The 20,269-nt window shown below is 41.7% G+C and overlaps 1 protein-coding gene across 1 annotated transcript in view; it reads left to right on the top strand.

Moving 5' to 3' along the window:
* The window catches only part of peak1 (pseudopodium-enriched atypical kinase 1), a 101,743-nt gene extending 85,038 nt beyond the window's left edge, over window positions 1-16,705 (top strand). Inside the window, exons 5-7 of the mRNA XM_023400280.2 lie at window positions 453-700; window positions 7,409-8,232; window positions 12,204-16,705. Of these exons, the coding sequence (XP_023256048.1) occupies window positions 453-700; window positions 7,409-8,232; window positions 12,204-13,586 (2,455 nt within the window). The 3' untranslated portion in view covers window positions 13,587-16,705. The remainder of the gene's footprint in view (window positions 1-452; window positions 701-7,408; window positions 8,233-12,203) is intronic.
* The last annotated feature ends 3,564 nt before the right edge of the window (window positions 16,706-20,269 follow it).

The following is a 20,269-nucleotide window of genomic DNA, read 5'->3' as shown; positions in this document are numbered from 1 at the left end:
CCCCCCCCCCCCCCCCCCCCCTCACAACAGCTGTGATGAAAACGATGAAGTGTGCTGATAAAGTGATGCAGACGCTGATGTCAGAAAGTGAAAAAACTGACCAGATAAAAACAATATTGTGTGTGTTTTGTTGCTGGTGTCGTGATATCTTAGATACAGTTATCAGTTATAGATGAAATTAACAATGACAGATGGAAGCCCTGATCAAAAGCAGCTTGTTTATCATCTATAAACACAACTGCACCCCTACTTCTTTTCTGATTTGTTTTGCAGATATTTTCATGCAGAATTAAACCTTATCATGAAGAGATTAATGAATAAAATCAAGGCAGTGGGTAAAATATCAGAAAGGAGAAAGGAAATAAAACAAATATAATCAGACCATTAATAGAGCAAGTATCCCACATTTTTTATAACTAACCGAGCCGTGCCTCTCTCTCTGTCATGTGCAGCCAGGTACCGGTCAGTGCCAGCAACGCCAAGGATCGGGAGCTGCCCAGTGCCACCTTCCTGTCTGCCAAAGTGAATCTGGGGCTGGCGCTTGGGGAGAGCGAAGAGTGCCATGCCAACCAGGTTGCCACACCAGCTTCAGCCAGCGAGGGCAGCGCCAGCCTCGGAGAGCCAGAGGAGGATGGGAATCACTCCCATCACTCCCACTCCCCCGCCTCCAGCCAGTGCAGTGCCACATACAGCAACCTGGGTAAGAACGACACATGCGAGAGGAAGACGGTTTCTTAAACTGGTGTATTTATAAGAATGTGTATTAGCATTGCGTATGGCTTATATGAAGCTGAGAAAACTTGTCTTAAAACAGTAGTTAGTGTGCTGCATAGGTAAGTGCGGGTACCACAAAGTCTGCAAGCTTTGTTCCTCCTGCGTAGGACTGATTTTGACTGATTTTTGAACACTGTAACTGCCACCTCTGCGTGTATTCATTTTCATCTGGATTTTGCATCGCAGGAAAAAATAGTTTGTGTCCTTCTGCAAAAAGACTCAATTTGCCGTAATTTACAACGAACAAGGTCCTTTTACTGTACGTTTTTTTATGCTTCTCAAAAAGCGTGAAGAGAAAAATGAGGGGGAGAATGCAAATAAGCTGCTGAACGTGCACTACAATCCCTCGGAGCGACAAAACTACAGATGGTTAAGTTCCACAGTGTTTGGCCTGCAAATGTTTTTGTTTTTTTGTGTGTGTGTGTGTGTGTGTGTGTGTGTTGTTGTAATGGTAACTAGAGTCAGTGGGTGAATATTTCAAGGATATGTCGTTCTTCAGTTTCTGCAGTTCACCTCAGTCCTACTGTAAGACGCTGGGTTTTTTCAGCATCAGCACGTCTCCACGCGTGACAAGTCATAATTTATTCCCTGCTAAATAAGGTGCAGCTCAAAATCTCAGAACACATCTTCTCATCCACAGCCTGCAAGTTGGAATCTAGATTAACCTGAAATAATTTATTTCAGCGAGGGGTGGAAATCTTTGTCCTGAGGTTAGCGCCTGTGTATTGAGCATGCTTCTCTCCCTGCTGAGCTGGGACTAATTCTCATCAAGGCTATTTGCTTCAGCAGATTTATTGGACATGCAGAAATGAACAGAGGGTGGATCACTCTCATACATCAAGACATTATGCTATTTTTTTTCTATTCTTCCATGTTTCATTGCCTTTGTCTCTTTGTATTGTTTCTGAAAACCATATTTGGTATGACTGACTCTGAAGTAGAGCTACACTAATAACAACATTATAAGAACATGTACTTCAAGACCGTACCGTACATGACAGACTGCACCTTAAATAATTATGTGGTCCGACACTGGTATTACAAAGGTATTAAAGTCCACAGCTGAATGATTTACTTATTTAGAGACGAAACAAAAACAGACAAATCTGTTATAATTCTGTGTTTCTGTTTATCTTATTCTTTATGTCCACGACATCACCTGAAGCTAACGAATGGTATCGAAATAACGGAGAAAAAAAGTCTAATTTGCACTAAGGTTTGTTTTTGATGGGAAAAGCAAGATAGTAGACAATCATCGAGAGACACGAGCATATCTGTAAATCCTGTGCTGGTGCATCTACTATCTCACAAAAGACAAATTCACCAGGAGCCCTGCTGTTTCTTTCTCAATTCTGTTATTCTACACAGATGTGACAACACTTTAAACAGTTTTCCTGTTTTTAAGATCATTGTTTCAAGTGGTTAAAATTGAAAAAATTTGGAATGAGACAGCAATGGCCAGATTTATTTATTTGTTAATTTGTTTGTTAATTTGAAGCAAGACATCCAAATGGCAAGGGAGACACATTTTGGCGTATGTTCTCATTATTATTAAAGCTTAATGCCTTAAGATTATTGTCTCAGCAGCCCATGATAGTAGAGTACATCAAATAACAAAGAGGCCCAAATCCCCGCTCACTGATTTATAATATTACTGCAGACCGCCATGTTGCATTCCTTTAATACCGTGATGATGAAGTTTGTATTAAATTCCCCAATTTGAAGCCTGTTTTTTTTTTTTTTTTTTTTTTTTTTTTTGTGACAGTGGCCATTTTGTTATTTGTCAGCAGCTCAGTATCACAGGTTTGGTGGTGGTGGTGGAGCGAAGGGAGGCAGAGAGATGGGCACAGCTGTCAAACATGCAGGCCACTTAAAACACGAAGCTCTCTGTGTGATTGAACAGGGTTTGAGAGAAAAAGTGGTAGAAACAAAAAAGCGATAGGTCAGAGAGAGTGGGTTTGTGGAGCAGATGCACTGCCGAGGTGCTTCACTGTGTGTTTATTCACTCGTGTGTGTGTGTCGTTGCACTGAATAGACTCTTTTTTTTTAAATGGGTATATGCAGACTGGGTACGCTGTGTTTGTGTGTGTGTTTTTGTGGGGGGATATATTGTGGATGTGCTAAAAGCTCCCTGGATAAAGCATGACGAGCTGCCTGCAGTCTAATTTGACTCTTCTACGTGCCGCTAATGAGGAACAAGGCAGGAGCTAGGAGTTAGTGTCTTTGTCTGCCTTCAAACATTGTGCAGTGTGTCACATTTGTTTGGGAGGATGTGTGTGGCCTTCAAGATTAACACATAGCCACTGAGTGCGATGCCTGTTTTTAACTTTCCACATCTCTCGCCTTTTCTACTTGTCAGGATCTCAGGATTGATTTACCATCTCTCTCACTGCTCTTCACTTTTTTGGCTGCAGTAATATTTCCTGCTCACACGATTTAGTGGAGAATCACTTTCAATTGTCTGTCTCTCTCTCTTTCTCTCCCCCTCTCTCTCCCTCTCTCTCTCTCTCTCTCTGTATCTCTCTCTCTCCCTCTCTCTCTCTCACTCGGTATATATACAGTATACACACACTTGTGTTTTAATCAGAGCATCAGGCAGTAGGAGGCAGAGCGCTCTCTGCCTCGCTCACTGAGAAATCTCCAGTATTGGTGGGAGCGTTGAGCCTGCCTGTTGGCACCAGCGGCTCCGCACAGACTCTCAGGGATGGAAGCAGAGAAAAGCTTTTCACTCTGCCTCCCTACGCAGCCGCTGCACCGCGTTTACCTAAAAACTTTGAGGCATTAGTGGAATTGAGGTAGGCTTGTTTTTCCTGTTTTTCCACCTTATCGCTCGGCGTTTGTCTCTTTCATCACCTGTTTATCTCGCTGTTATCAGGTGCCTCTTGCTCGTCCCATCGCCTCTTTATATATCTCTTTCTCTGTCACTTCCCTCACTTTTACCACCTCCAGCCACCTTCTCCACTGCTCTTGCTTCAATCCTCCCCTCTGTTCCTCTTTATTCTAGCCACCTCCTCCATCGTCTCCTGTTGCTGTGGTGTTAGTTTGATTGCGGCACGATGTGTGAACAATAATCACTCTGCAACAAGTTCATTCATCTCCTTACGAAGAAATGATGGAAAATTTCAGCCTCTGTTTACTGAAATTGTGAATGGAACGGCTTCATATGTAATTATTTTATATATTTGATATATCAAGGTTAATAACAGTTAATTTTTTCACTCAGTAGAATAAGTCACTTTCCTTTTAATTTGAAAGTGTTATAGCTTAATTGTATCCCAGTATAAGAGAAGATGAAAAAAAGGTGAATTTATTTTCTGTCATTTGTGGGTTTTAGTTTTGATTTATATCCTAAATATACTTAAATATAGAGGAAATCATTAACTCAGTCCTATTGGAGAATGTAGTCATTTTACTGCAACTGCCTCAGTACAGTAAATTCTTGTTTGTGTCATGCGTGGCTCGTTAGCAATCTTTTTTTTTCTTCTTTCTTTATTTAATATCTATGACGATGATGTTGATGTAATAATGTGCAGCAGAGAGAATGTGATGCCTCATTTAAATTTGCATACATTCGTACACACAGTTGGCTTGAGGAGATTGACAGCAGTAGCAGACGCACACACATTAGGTTCCGTGTTCTCGAGAAAAGAATTAGCTTTTTAATCCTGAGCAGATTTTCAAGAGATCGGGACTCTGCTGTTTTATCTCCTGGACGTGGACACCCGTCAGTTTCAGTTTATCACCACTTTTCACAAAATCTGTCACACGGTTTGTGTAATTGAAATCTGATCCTTTTCCCTCACGGTGAGATTATAGCAGCCTGTGTAGTTATGTTATAAGGCCATTCTACAATTGATGACACTAAAAGGTTTTGCACATGTTATTCTGGTAATGTTTAGTCTTGGTTTCTTTTTCTACTATTTAGATTTATTTTATATTTTTATACTTTATTTTGTCTATTTAATTATTGTATGGTATTTAGCCTTAAATTGCACTTTGTTCTTTTTTTTGTTTTTTTACCTATGTCATCCATCTATCTATCTATCTATCTATCTATCTATCTATCTACTTATCCATCCATCTATCTATTTATCTATCTGTCTGTCTGTAACTGAAAGAATTAGTCGATTACTTGGTTTGTCAATAACAAGAAAAATAATTTGCAGACTTTTTGATAATCATAATTAAGAATTAATCAAGTAATTTTTCAAGCATAAATTTCAAACATTAAAACTGTAAACTGAATTTTTTGAGAAGCTTTGATGGATATTTTTCGGTATTTTTACATTTCATCGACAAAAAAATTTGATCAAACAAATAATCTGCAAATGAAACATTTTCGATCTAGCCAGGTGTACCTAATAAACTGCCAACTCAGAGTTTATTCTTGAAGTGAAGTGACAGTCGCAAACTGGGTGAGTCTTATGTAATAAAGTTAAGTCACAGGCAGCTTGCTGCCATAAAAGATAAAAGATGGAAAGAGACGGTTGTTTTCTTGGATGGATTACTGCAGATTGGTGGAGGAACACATTAAATATACTCATTCCAGGGAGGATTAACAAGACTCATTTACTTTATCCTGACTGCTCTTTCTTAAGGCTTCTCCTGCTTACTTAAAATGATGGCAGCATGAAGCACACGTGAGGAGTTATTCATACCGTTTGATGAGAATTTGTAATCATTAGCAGTAGGACTGTGTGTTCAAGCACATTCCTTTACCGTAGGGGTGGCAGCCTCCCTTCGTGGTCCTCCAAATAAATTGGGTTGTCCCCTGGTTAAAAAGCTGAGCAGAAGGCTTGTCAGTGACCTTGTACACCCACTCAGTTAAAACCATCAGGCTGTTTCATTCCCATCATACAAGAGGCACAAGTCCTTTGTTCTTTTCATCTTATCAGACACTTTTGTCTGACCCATCTGCCTCCATGGTCCTCATCTCCAGAGAACATGGGGAGGGGAGTCCAATCAACCCCTCAACCCTCCAATTCCCTCCCACCACCATCCCAGAAAAATAAGGTCACTTCAAGTCACTGATAAATGTGCCCTCCATGCTGCCTCTTTAAGCCTCACTGCAGAACAGAGCTGCAGATTGAGTCGGGCAGCTGGATGGTTGCAGGGATAACTTGTGCCCAGCTGCTCTCTGGCTTGAATTCTCCTCGGGGCCACCAGTCACCTCACGTGCCGCAGCACACAACCTTGTGTCACCCTCTCGTCCTCATGAGAGGCAGCAGCCCGGTGGGAGGCTGGAAACACTGTGGGGGAGGAACAAGTAGCGGTAGACAAGCTGGTGGTGAAAGTGTTGAGTGATTTGTATTGCAGGTGTCATTTTTACTCTGGTTTGATTATTGTAAAAGTCACATTCTGTGATAACTATAAATCATATTTGATCCCTGTTTTATCTTTATCTGCAGTTTTATCTTTTAGAAATTCCTTTTTTTTTTTTCAGAGCATCAGAAGCTATTTTCACAAAAACAACCTTTTAAGTGCTGAATCACTTGCCTTTTTGATCGTCTGCCCTCAGGGAAATTAATGAAAGCATCAAAACTTGAAAGTAAAATCTAAAAAACTTAAATAAACGGCAACAAGTGGCTAACTCACCTAGTTTAGATGTTTAGCTTATTTTATTTCTTTGGTATAATTCAACACATCCTGCCAGTGGTTCGAAGACGTATTAATAAGCTCTGCTTAAGTAAAAGTAGCTATTTACATTACATTCATATTATATTTAGTTACATTATGACTTGTAAGCTTACTTGTATATCAGTGCTTTCTTTTATATATAAGATGTTTTTCTTTTGTTTGTAAAATCTCAGTCTGCAGTGAGATAACTAGTATCTGTAGCTGTCGAATGAATGTAGTGGAGTAAAAAGTAGGCAACAATATTTCCCTTTGAAATGTAGTAGAGTAAAACTATATAGTACCAGAAAATGGAAGTACTCAAATTGTACTTATGTACAGCACTGAGGTGCAGATAAAAGTCCCATATTTTACACTTTTCCAGTGATTTATTTGACGTTTTGATCCATAAGAAGATATATTTGTGGTTTTAAGAACCAAAAACCATCTCGGTGTAGTTTTACATCTCCTCTCTCAGGCCTCTCTCTGGAACTCTAGCAACAACAGGTCGGTGAGCCAATCAGAGGAGAGGATCTGAGCCTCTTTTCTGATTTTTCTGACTGTTTTATGAGTGATCGAATAAAAATATAGCAGATTTCAGGTAAACACTCACAAATCCTGCAAAGTTGCATGGTGAGTCCAGGTGCGCAGGGCTTGGGGCATGGATGAGAGCAGTGACTGTTGTAACATCACAAGTTCCAGAAGTCCTGACGGCTGGTTTTAAGGCTCAGTTTCTGAATACAGGCTGTGTGTATTTAACTGTGGACTTAGCGCTTTGATACTTTCACAGCATGTGAATTTATTTGAGTATTCTTCCAGACCTGCTTTGAAATCAAAAAACACATGGAAATTTCACTTTATTCAATATGAGACCTTTAAAGCTGTTTGAAGCAACTATGTGTATCGCATTATCCTCTCCACTCAGTTTTATATGGTACAGTGGTTTTAGCACTTCATCAGTTTGAATTTCATTGATTCTTATTCACACTGAAAACATGGTGTTATCTTCCCTCTGTTCCAGGTCAATCCAGAGCCAACATGATACCACTGAAACAACCACGCAACACCAAGGCATCCAACGACACCTTGGCCTCCATCGACCTGGACGGCCTCGCTGACCAGCCAGCCCCCAAGGCCACACCACCACCACTACCTAAGAAGGCTGTACCTCGATCCAGTACTGAACCCAGCCTGGGAGGCAAAGAGCCAATGCAGGGAGCCCTGAGACCTCGGGCTGAGGCTAAACCTGGGGGCACCAATCTAAGTGTGGCCAACCCTCTGTACGACTTGGACTCCACCTGGGAGACAGCTAGTCAGAGCTCCTCTCTCAGCTCCGAGCCTCATCGGCCCCACAACCATGAAAGCGGTGACTCCCTAGAGAGGCCATCAGTTGCCGCGGCCACCAACAAGGGCCGCCCGACTAACAGCCCGTCTTCCCTGGTTCCTCAGCCTGCATCTGCTGCACCCGGTGGCACCACTGGCAGAGAGAGGAGGGCCTACCCAAGTACAGAGTCTCTGGCTGGAAGGGGTCGGACGACAGGCAGAGGTGGTGTTGCCGGAGGAGGAGGAGGCTCCAAACCCCAGAGACCTGCTCTTTACAGGGGTTTGGACAGCTGGGATGAGGTGGTGGGCAGGATTCGGGGTCTCCACACAGACACGCTGCGGAAGCTGGCAGCAAAGTGTGAGGACCGTTTCATGGCTGGCCAGAAGGATCACTTGAGATTTGGCACTGACAGCTGGTCCCACTTCAGGCTGACCACTGGGAAACCCTGCTGCGAGGCGGGGGATGCTGTTTACTACACTGCTTCCTACGCCAAGGACCCACTGGTCAACTACGCCATCAAGGTGAGATGTCCAGTTCTGTTTATAGATCAGTTTCTCCTGCCAAGTTACCACTTCTGCTTTGATGCACAGTATAATACTGTTTGACTTTTGCCAGGCGGAGGATACTAAAGATAAAATGTTTTCCTCGTATTTGGACGCTGGGGAGATGTAATTAAACCTCTTTTAAGCTTACTGAAATTTACCACAGGATGCACCTTTGATTTTTTTTTTTTTTTTTTTGCTTGTGTCTAGATTAATTAATTCCGGTGAAATAATTTAGTGGTGTGCTGTATAACTGCAGTGATTAGTTGATTAAACGAGTGAATTGGCAGAAAATGTATCATTAACTTGTAGATGAAATAATCATTTTGATAATCAGTTACAACTTTTCTTGTTTCAGCTTCTCCACTGTGAGAAATGGAATATCTGCTGAACCGGATAGATGTGACTATAAGAGTCACAGACTGTCTGTTTTGATAGCATTGATATAATAATGACTTCATTTAGAGAAGTTTATGCAAAGTCATACTAAATGCCATACATTGCATGTAAAATTTTAAATTTTTAATCAAGGTATGACCATGTAACACTGACTGACTGCACAAACTGAGCTAGTTTGTCTCACATCTCTGTCAAATTATATACAGCTCCTCCTTATGGGCCTACACCTCAGAAAAGCTGCATTCTATAATATATACCTTTACAAGAATCTTACAACAAATATTTTATTTTCACCCTTTGAATATATTTTTTTGTGTGTCTGTGTATGTTTTGGCGTCCTTGCTTTGCAGTCTCCCAGCGTCGAGAAGGCTTTTAGATGAATTTGGAGTCTGGTGATCGCTGTCCTTTCGGCAGATTTATTAAATCCTTGTATTTTCTCCTCCCACTCGCTTAGCTGAGGTGGCGGATTGTGTTTGTGCTGAAATATTAGCACTTAAACTTTGAGCCTTTAGGGCACAACCTTGTGCAATAAGACATGTGTGAATGTGTTTGTTTTTTTTTTATACATATATATATACACAATTGTGTGAGGGTAGCAGTTTTTTCTTACTGTGTGTGTGTGTGTGTGTGTGTGTGTGTGTGAGAGAGAGAAAGACAGAGTAGAGGGGGGTGTGGGGGTTGGGGGCAGAGCTTGCTGGAAGAGTTCTGAAGCTAAATACAAAGCAGATATGGATGAAGGTTGCATTATTCACAGGATATGAAACTCTCTATGCTCCACAGCACTTCAAAGCTTCGCCTTCATATTAGCAGCAAGCTCAAGAGAAAGTCCTGTTTTTTTATGATGCTCATCCATAAATAAGGGAATCAGGAGCAGCAGAAGCAGCAGAACACAAACACTTCCCAATTAAACTTTCCCCAACTCTCCATTTTAATGTGGCCCAGTTGCACTCCTGCCTCCCTTAACTCCCGTACATGGAGCTGATCCTCCTGCAAATGAGATTTTGCACACTGTGATATTTTTAATGCGGCGCTAATTATTCATAATCCACCTTTAGCATGTCTGTGTGAAGTCCTAACTCTCAGATGAATTCGGCAAGTGACTCGGTGTGCTTTTAAGCTTCACGGTGTCCCTGAAATGTCGACCTGGAGCTCTGTGTCACAACCGGCAACACTTCTGCAGAATGTGGTTTCTAAACCGTGAAAAGCCTATAGATGTTTTCAAAGAATGATCAGTAGGCAGCTGTAGTCTCAGCCAACATGTCTAAACAAACATCCAGTGAACATTGTACATTCCTACAGAGCTGCACAGTGTCTTCACTGGTGCAGCGTTTTCATTCCACATGACAATCTAATATACTGTGCATAAATTATGCCAAAGTGCACCAAGTTTAAAGTCGGTCTTGGAAGTAATAAAGTGAAATGATTGAGGTAGTAGCAGTCATAAAAAGCCACACACACACACACACACACACAAGGTTTTATTGCAGCCTTGTTCAGAGCCATATTCTCATATGAACTCTGGACAGTATCAGGAGAATCAGGTCCAGACATTGTTGTAGTTGTAATATAGTTGCCCTGTCACACCTGTAGCACACAGCAGGAGATTGTCCGTGTCTGACGGTTCTCACCTTTGGTTTAGGCGAGCGGCGGCGCCTGGGCAGAGCGTGCAGGAGGCAGGCAGGACAGAAACGTCACCAACACGCCCACTCGCTTACAATGGCCTGCTCAGTTCACACATCGGCTCGATTGGACATTACATGGACTTTTTATTAGGGCTGGCAAGGCTAAAGTCCGTTAAATGTCCGGTCCAACTGATTCAGACATTTGCATAGACTAGATAAGTTCAGGGTTGCACTACATGTTACTCAAAGACAAACACCTATAGCAGGGCTATGATTCAATATTATTATGTATGAACTTTTAATCCTGATGATAATATGATTTTGCTTTACAAAAATATGTTGTCCAAATTAACAGTTCCAAGGGAAATGTAATTTAAAACTTACAAAATTACTTTTTTATGACTCTTGTGACTTGTTTCGTCTAAAAGCACAATGTAGTTCACTACATTAATAATTTGGTCTCAGTTATGTGTAATTTTTCGTACATACGCCATGTCGTGATTCATATCAACAGTGACTGTAGCTTAGAGTGGGTCAATCATAGGGTAATTGGTTATTGGTTTGATTCCTGGCAAGTGTCTTTTAGCAAGACACCAAACCCCATAATGCTCCCAATGTGGCGTATGTAAATATAAGTCAGTTGCACAAAAGATTGTAAGTTAGTTTTGACAAAATGTATGTAATATTGCTATATATAATACTGATGGTTGTTTGATTTTATGCTCTGCATAATTTTTTCAAATCAAGATTTTCAAGAAAATTGACATGCAGCGCTGCAGAGGTGTCTGTCCGTCTGCACGTTGAAGTCCTTTTTTTTATGAGAGAAATAAGCTAAACACACAAAACCGATAAACAACAATTCTGAACCAAATTCAACCTCAAGGTCCCAGATGAAGGTCATTTACTTCCTTAATATTATATTATATCCTGGGTCAGTAAATTAATTCTGAATCTACACATTACTTTCAAACTATATTTTGACAGTGATATGTTTACTCATGTTGATCATGTCAAAAAAGTGAACCGGAAAGATCGCTATTAATTATTAATTTGAAAAAAGTTGTTCATTGTTCACCTTTAAAAGCCTTAGTAATGTATCATGACTTCTTTCCCTTCGTTGGTATTTTAGTGCCTGTTGTTGCGTCTGCAGAGACTGATCCTATCCTTGACTTGGCTTCTCCTCTGTGCTGTGATCAAAGTGTGGAGAGACAGCGAGCTGCAGAGGCTGTCACTGTGGTTTAGGAGACAGTGACACCCTCTCCCTGCTGTCTATGACAGCCTGGAGTCTGCTATCTGCTTCTCTCAGCTCTATACAGTGCATCATTAACGGCATGAGCTGAAATGTTCTGGAGAGAGTGAGCGGGACAGAGAGTTTTGAAAGAAACAGAAAACATCTTTGATCTTTGAGTCCTCCAGTGCATTCTTTGCTAAATGGGTGTGTTTTGTTCCTGATGATGCAGAAGGTTACAGTTTGTTTAAAAGTCTCCCAGGGCAGTCGAGGGGCAATTTCTGTTGCTAGTAGAGTTTATTTTATTTTATTTTAATTAATAAAGATAAAGATAAAGAAAGATACTAACATCGCCTTTTATATTTAAAAAGTTGTTGGCAACCATATTAACACGGATGTGTTAGTCTGTCCTTGAGTACTCTCTGACTCTCTGACTGTCTGCCACAGCCCCAAACCCATTTATCCCTACTGAAGATGTAAAACTTTAAATTTAGAATAAAAACCATATTGAATATCACATAAGAATAACATATCATGGTTCACAAACCTTGTCATGGTTTTTCTTGACAAAAACAAATTTATAGAATATCTCCAGTCTTTATTTGTATTTTCGCAGATTGTTAATCCTACAGTAGTGTCTCAGCTCAAAAACAAAACTTGCATCAATGTTCACGTTCTTTTCTCTTTCTTTGTTTATCTAGATCTGTCGGAGCAAAGTGAAGGAGACCCAGCAGCAGTTTTTCCACAGCCTTGCAGTGAGACAGAGCCTGGCTGTGCACTTCAACATCCAGCAGGACTGCGGACACTTCCTGGCTGACGTCCCCGCCCGCCTGCTGCCCTGGGAAGAGGAAGAAGATGAGGAGGAGGAAGAGGAAGAGGAGGAAGACGTAAACGGGCTGAAGGAGAAAGAGAAAGAAGCTAAGCCGGAATCCAAGACGACAGACTCCAAAGCTCCAAATGGTAAATTAGATGAAACCCCAGCAGCAGGTCACATGAACACTGCCGGTCGCTTGCGGAGCCGAGTGGTGGTCATCACACGTGAGGTGCCCTTCCAGACGGTGGCGGACTTTGTCCGAGAAGGTGTGGCCCGACACACTCATAACCCGGAGCTGTACGAGCGTCAGGTCTGTCTCCTCCTGCTCCAGCTGTGCTCCGGCCTGGAGCACATGAAACCTTATCACGTGACCCACTGTGACCTGCGACTGGAAAACCTGCTGCTGGTCAACTGCCAGCCCGGCAGCCCCTGGAATCTGGACTTACTCGAGCCCAACAACAACAGCAACAGCAGCAGCTCTGGTGCCACCTCTGCCGGTGCTGCCGCTGCCGCTGCCAACGCCACGTGCCCCGCCCGCCTCATCATCAGTAACTTTTCCCAAGCAAAGCAGAAGAGCGCTCTCATGACAGCTGACCCTGGTACACTGCGCGACCAGTCCCGCCTGGCACCTGAAATCGTCACAGCTACTCAGTACCGCAAATGTGACGAGTTTCAGACTGGGATTCTCATCTACGAGATGCTGCACCGGCCCAACCCCTTTGAGGAGACACCGGAGCTTAAGGAGATCGAGTACACCTGGGCGGACCTGCCGCCGCTGCCGGTCAGATCGCTCTACTCACAGGGCCTGCAGCAGCTGGCCAGGTTACTGCTCACCGTCAACCCCTCTGAAAGGATCCGGATGTCCGAGGCCCGCGCCTGCCTGCAGTGCCTCCTCTGGGGCCCTCGGGAGGACTTGTTCCAGGCTCTGGGCTGCAGCAGCACAGGCCCCATGTCAGGGGCCACTTCCAGCCAGCGTGAGGCCACCCTCCAGAACTGGCTGGACCTGAAGCGGACACTGATGATGATCAAGTTTGCGGAGCGCTCGCTGGACACGGCTTGCGGCGTGAGCCTGGAGGACTGGCTGTGCTGCCAATATCTGGCATTCGCCACCACAGACACCCTGAGCCGGGTGGTGCACATCCTGCAGCAGCCGCAGCCACATCCTCAGTCCCAGAACCAGAACCAGCCGGCGCACCCAGCACAGAACCAAACTCAGACCCAAACACATCTAGCACACACCTTCCACCTGACTCAGTCACAGCCACTCTGAGTTCCTCTTCCCAACTGTTACTATGGCAACAGATCCAACTTCCCCCGTGTGGTCCCTCTGCTGACGTTAAAGTGTGATGTAAGCTAATAGTCAGCTTTGTTGTTGCAGCAGCCACAGGGATCACCTAAAACTAATCAGCTGGTTGTGCAATGTCTGTGTTTTCTTCATGGACAAATCAATCCACAGAGCGAGAGGCCGTGTTCCCATCAAACAGCTTCATGACCAGGGTTATTCATAGCAACAAGATTAGCAACCGCACGATGCTCAGGAGTCCGACAAATTAAGTGGCTGTCTGACATCGTCCTCAAATCCAGCCCAAGACAAACTGAAACATTAGAGCAAGCTGATTTCATTTTGGCTCGTGGGAGTGAAGCGGTAGACGTTCAGTCAATCTGTGTCTGTAGCTTTTCACTTCTCGCATATGTTAGAAAAGTAAACCAGAGCTGGACTGGAGAGATGTGTGAGGGACTCTAGATTTTTCTTTTTTTTTCAGCCACGTTCTTAAAGACCACAGACTTATCAGCTCTGTATATTAGATACAGTTTGCAAGGCAGCTGCCTCTGTGCTTAATTGAAGAGTGTGTCAAATGGAATAAATTCAAGGTTTTATATCATTACACATGAATATTTCACACAAGTTTCACCAGACATCTAAAGATACGCCGCGGTTAGATTTTTGGAGGAAAGTTGAGATGGCATCAGAAGTTTTTTATCCCAATTATTTAGGCCCTTATCACATAGAGTTGTTGTTGTTTTTTTGAAGCAACAATTCACTCTTGAAAAGATGCAGATTTGAAATCTTTAAGTGAAATGAAGGGAGATCATTTGAAATGAAGGCAGTGGGGAATAAAGGAAAACAAACTTCCCGATGATGGATTTGTCTCCAAAATCAAATCTAAACAGGGTGATATATAATTTTTTTAATCTTGACTGATGAAATGTGTTTTTCCACTGAAGCCAAAGATCTGCCACAGACGGTCCATTTGGAGGCTTTAAAGATACTTCTGCACATTTAAACCAGAGATGTTTATTTCAGTTTATTACAAAACACAGTAAGACATGATTTAACAGTAACTAGATTTTTGATTGGTTAGTCCCAGTGTTTGCACAGACTCCCTTCAGATCAGTGAAATGTCACAGTTTATGGTTTAAAAATTCAAAAGCCAACCAGGAGTTGAATTTTTTAACAAACATTACAAACAATGCTGTTGTATCACACCATACTTCACACTTCTTAACTGGGCTTCGGATGAGGGAGGTGATGAACACTGAGCTTGAGCTAATTTTGGTTTAGCAGTTTTCAGAGCACAGTTAACAAGTTTGAGACGCTTTGAAGCTAAAATGGGACACAACTGCCCCGACTGTGGGTTTGGTTTCTCGTCGGAGTATGTGCAATTATTATCTTTTAGTTATGTCCTCTTGGAGGTAACGGTGGATGAACGTTGTTATGACATTATGCAGTCTTTTACTAATCCTCTCTTCCATTAGTTTTGTGGCACATAAACTGATTCGTTTCAGTTAAATCCTGCAACTTTAGAAACAAAGTGAATCTCGGTGTGAAGAACTTCTCACGGTGGAGAGGAGACGGAGACGTTTCAGGGACTGCAAAAAGTTCTTCTTTTGTCTATTGTGTTGTTTTTGTCAAGTAGTTTTCGAACGGTTCTGCGTTACAGATGACTTTTGCACATTCAGTCTGAACGTCGGTGCTCCTCGATGGAGACTGAAGACATGATGATGATGATGATTGATGATGGTGATGATGATGATGATGCAGGAGAGACTGAGAAAAGTTCCCGTGTATTTGAGGAACTGGATTTGATTTGTTTTGCAGCGTGTGGAATGTAAATGTTTTGCCTGGACTGAAACAGACATTTGGACTCTGGTCTCGTCGGCTCCCGAACACACTCATCTTCCAACTGAACCACTTTGTTTCACATTTAAACTCTTTGTGTAATAATCAACCTCGCAGAGAAACTACTCAACCACTGGGACTTCCATTCCTCCGGCCTAGTTTCCCGTCCTCCTGTAGTTCTCTGGAAGCACATCCTGTCTTGATGCTCCCTGCTTGTCACTCAAACGATCTGTTCTGCTTTAATTAAATGAGCTGTGTGTTATTGATCAGCACCTTCCCGCCTGGGGTCAGTGGAAGCGACACAAGCCTCAGCTTCCCCATAAAAGAAACTTTTCGAGTTACATGCACATGGGTTAATTTGTGGTTATGAGGAGCAAACACCTTGAATTCAGAACTATACTTTTCAAACTGACACTGCAGAAAGGCTTCGCATCTACACGTTCACTTCATTTTGCTCTGATTAAGTTTTTTTTTCATATCCAGCAGTTCAGTTAGTCACGGGGGGGATGGGGGGGGGGGCAGGATCCTGTGTTTGTTTTACTGCAGATGTACAGAACAAGACTTAATGGTCCACGGAGTGAAAATGAGCAAAGCAGGTGTGAGTTTGTTGGTTTGTGTACTGAGGAATGTGTGTGGACGGCACTGGTGGCTGTCCTTGTATTTAGAGATTTAAGCCTTTATATATTATATATAGTATAAATATATATAACCTTTATCTATTTTAATCCACACACTATTTTGTCGAGTACGGAGCACCTGTATTTCTGTCTTTAGAGTCTAATTATCATTTATTCATTTTTAAAGCTTTACTTGACTTTCTTCAACCTCGCTCGTTCTGGGGGAAGAAAAAGGTGAGTAGTTATCACTGTCCTGAACAAAGGATAAATGAAAAAGATCTTATTCTTCAATTGCATTATTATACAGAACAATGTACAGTATTTTTTCCCCCCCCTTGTAAAGAAAAAAGAAAAAATTACCTGCTTAGGAGATGAACCACTTTGAGAAGAGGCTGAAGGACGACGCACCGTTAAAACCCAGCATCCGTCAGCTGTACGACTTGCAGCACATGTTGCTTCTTTCGCCCTCTCTTTCTCTCTTTGCTCTGGTTTTTCTCTCTGCATTGTTAATTGCCACTGAACAGAAAAACAGAAGCTCTCCGTGGCTTTCTATTGATATGTGTACAGTATGTCTCCTGGCCTGCCGCCATTTATTGTTGATCAAGTTAACCAACAGTAACAGAACAATAAATATATGTTTTTATAGATAAACTTTTGCCATTGTCTTCTTGGTGCTGTGGTTTTGCTTGATTTGACCCTGCAGTGGGAAAATCACTAGAAACTGTTGGAACTGGACGGATTGTAAAAGGGAGGTCAGTCATTACTTTAGTAGATTTTTTTACGCATTTTTAGTCATTTTTAAAGTCTATTTCACTGTCGCTCAATTCTTTATTACATATGTGAGTTATGATTTTAGGATGAAGAATAGCTTGTGCAGTGAAAGCCTTTGTTTCCACTCATTTTGGACCTGAACTGATTCAAGTGTGTCACAGATTTCAGCAAAAAAAAAAAAAAAGAACCATCCTCAAGCCTTGGGCTGACAATGAGCCTTTAAATTATTTACAGTGACCATACTAAAACTGGAAACATATTAATCATTTCAGTGGTTTGGAACATCGACCAGATCTCTGTGATTTTTTTTTTTTTTTTTTTTTTTTTCTCTTTTAAACTCCAGAGAAACCTGAAATCTCAAGTGTTTCAATTTGACTTTTCTTTCATGGTAAAGTTTAAGAACTTGCTCATCCCTTTTCTCAGCAGACGTCCATCTCTGTATCTTAAAGATGAGGAAGTTCCTGCACGTCAAGAGAGTTATTTATTTTATTTAGTTATTTTCTTCAGTTTGAAGCTGCATCAATGGATGTTTCCAGAATGTTAGATTTCAGATTGAAAGGTTTTCTCTCTGACGTAGTTATAATGCCAATGGGGGGGGGGGGGTTTGTGGAATCTAATTAAGCACCTTAACAAAATGTAGGGTGTGTACCTTTACTAAATTATTTTGATGGTAAGTACAATTTATAAACTTCTAACCTAAGTTCCTGCAACATTTCATCACGTTCGTCTTTTTCGAACACAAAGTCGAGAGAATAAAAACGATTGTTCGGGCCAAATGAAATAGTTTTTCTGCAACACATGCATGAGTCGTACACTGGCTCTGGGAGGTGTGTGTCCTTTCATCTGAGCATGGCAGTATTTCTGTCACTACAATATCTCCACCACCAGATGGAGACATTCAAAAGGCAATGGAAAAACCATGATGCAGTGCCCTCCTGCTGTTCAGCCTCCTATCTGACTGCTACAGCGTTCACTTTGGCTTTCATGTGTGGCCACATTCACTTCAGTGTGTAGTAAAGGCCGTGTAAACATGTTGTATGAATTGTACTGTACAAATATGAAAGCAAAGATGTTTATTTACAGCGCCTCGTGTGAATCTGCTATTGATGAAAGTCATTCAGCGTGAAGCAAAAAAGATGAGATTATTCTGTCTAGACTGAGATTATACTCTTATCTAACATAATATGTTTTAGCTGCTGCTTCTTGAATTGAAAATGTGAAAAAGGACCCAAGAAAAAACACTTCCCGTCCACAGCACCTGCCTCTGTATCTTACAGTAACAGCTTCAGGATGCAGGTGTGTTTCATGTTTTCTCATGTTGCATGTCGATAGACAGAGAGAGAGAGAGAGAGATTTGTTTGATCATCCTGCACCTCTGCTGACAAACAAAGTTGTATTTTAATCTCAGTTCCTGTTCCCATTGTCTGTTTGCGTTTCTGTGGCAGCTCTGCAAGCTGAGGGCAAACCTTGATGTGGTCACTGTGGACTCCTGTCAGTGCAACGCAGACCACATGATTCAAGCTGAAAACCGCATCTGCACCCAGACAAATCACTGCTCATGTCACTTACCTGATGAGCGACAAAAGTCAAGATTTACTGTTGCAAAATTTCCCAACTGGGGGAATTAAACTCAAAGTAAGATTGTTCACTGTGAAGTGTTTCGCGTCTCCTCCTTCATAAACTGTCCTAATCCACTGCAAGAGGCTGTGGTGAGTGTTTCCTGTGGCAGGAATCATGACATTCATCAGGCTGGAGCCAGAGTGATGCTCCAGAAGGTTTATTATCTGCATCTTGAGCCTTTACTGGATCAATAATCGAGTTGAATGAGGTCAAAGCAGTTCAAACCGAGGGTCAGAGGACCTGCAGAGGTGCCTGCAGGGGTGCTGCAGGGCATCCTCAGCAGGCAGCAACGGAAGAAGTACACATATCTGTTTTATACTGTAGATAAAAATAAAAGTACCTCAGTGATGATTTCCCTGGAAATGAAAGCCTTCGACAATATATCAGCAAGAGCTAAAGAAAGAAAACACATTGGTAATGAGCTTTCTGAAATATCAAAAGGATACATTCAAACTGCATGCTCATAGTACGAGTGTGTCTGTATACTTTTCCATACAGCTCAAGGTTTGCTGCAATTGTAAAAACTTGCTAAAAATCAAAACTAAATTATCTTATATTAAAAAAAAATAAAATGTTAGAAATGTCTATTACATACCTGTCTAAAAGCAGGAATAAAAAATGATCTACGTTTACCTGTAAAAAGAAAAATCCTTTTGCCAGATATCAAAGAGGAAATATTGCTGCTGTTAATGGCAGCTGATGTTCGGTTACGGTTTTTCAATTTTCATTTAACTTCCTGTCCTGACGTGTCCTCCGGGTAATCAGTAAATGACTGTGGAGGTGTGTTTAAGATGCGGACTGGCAGAGATGCAGTTAATGTTTGTCATAAAGGACAGATGGAACAGTAAGAGCAGGGTGAGGATGAGATGAGAGGAAAGAGGGGTGGAGTAACTCATGGACATGTGGTGGAAAGTAGAATAGTACAGACATATTGTACTTTTTAATCCACTACATGTATGTGACAGCTGTAGTTAGTTACTTTGCATATTCACATTATTAAAACTAAATATAATCAGCAAATAAATCATAAGTTTACTCAAGTAAAACTTTTTAATGCATGACATAACAGAGTATTTCTACCCTGTGGGCTTGCTACCATTACTTATAAAAGATGAGTAGTTCTTCCACCACTGCTGACAGGGTGGAGGTTGCATTTATGCAACTTGAACAGTAGTTTCACCTCTCAACTGGAGAACATGAACTTTGATTGTGCATCACACTTTAGCCTCTTATCCAAATAGTTCTCCTATTTTTTTTTTAAACGCAAAACTGTTCAGCAGCTTAATAAGATGTCTTAGAAATCTCATAATTTACTCACGGAAGATAAAGTGGCTTTTGAATTCTCTAAGGGGCATTGTAAGGAGTAAGTGATGCCTTTATTAATGGCTAATACATCATTTATTAGAGGTTTTAAGGTCCCTGTGGCTGGTGTTGTTGTTCCTGGAACATAACACAGTCTGACTGTTCTGATCTTTGCAGAAGAAATAAAGAATTTATTAACAATTAATTAGGCTATCTGTTACAATTTATACAGGCTGGATAGCCTTATTAGAAAGAGGCACTTGAAAATTTGACTCACCAACTAAGTGTAATGTGTTGTGCTGTGGTTTGCACTGCATGGCAGCAGGGTGAGGGGCGCTTCCTTTTCCCTTTAATTTTTACCTCTGGGAAATGCCTGGATGAGAGTGTGAATAAAGATGAGTGTGTTGCTATCAGAGGTGTCATCACAGCATCCTGCCCACCTCCAGTACAGACAGTTATGTAATTTCACACTGAATCATCCCTGACAGATAAACATCTCAGAGGAAGGAGGGAGGAGGGGGG

Source organism: Seriola lalandi, unplaced genomic scaffold (assembly GCF_002814215.2).
Source record: "Seriola lalandi dorsalis isolate HSWRI2012SDOR001 ecotype SW California unplaced genomic scaffold, Sedor1 jcf7180002052274, whole genome shotgun sequence".
Taxonomy (NCBI): Eukaryota; Metazoa; Chordata; class Actinopteri; order Carangiformes; family Carangidae; genus Seriola; species Seriola lalandi.
This window is presented reverse-complemented; position numbering and strand designations above follow the sequence as displayed.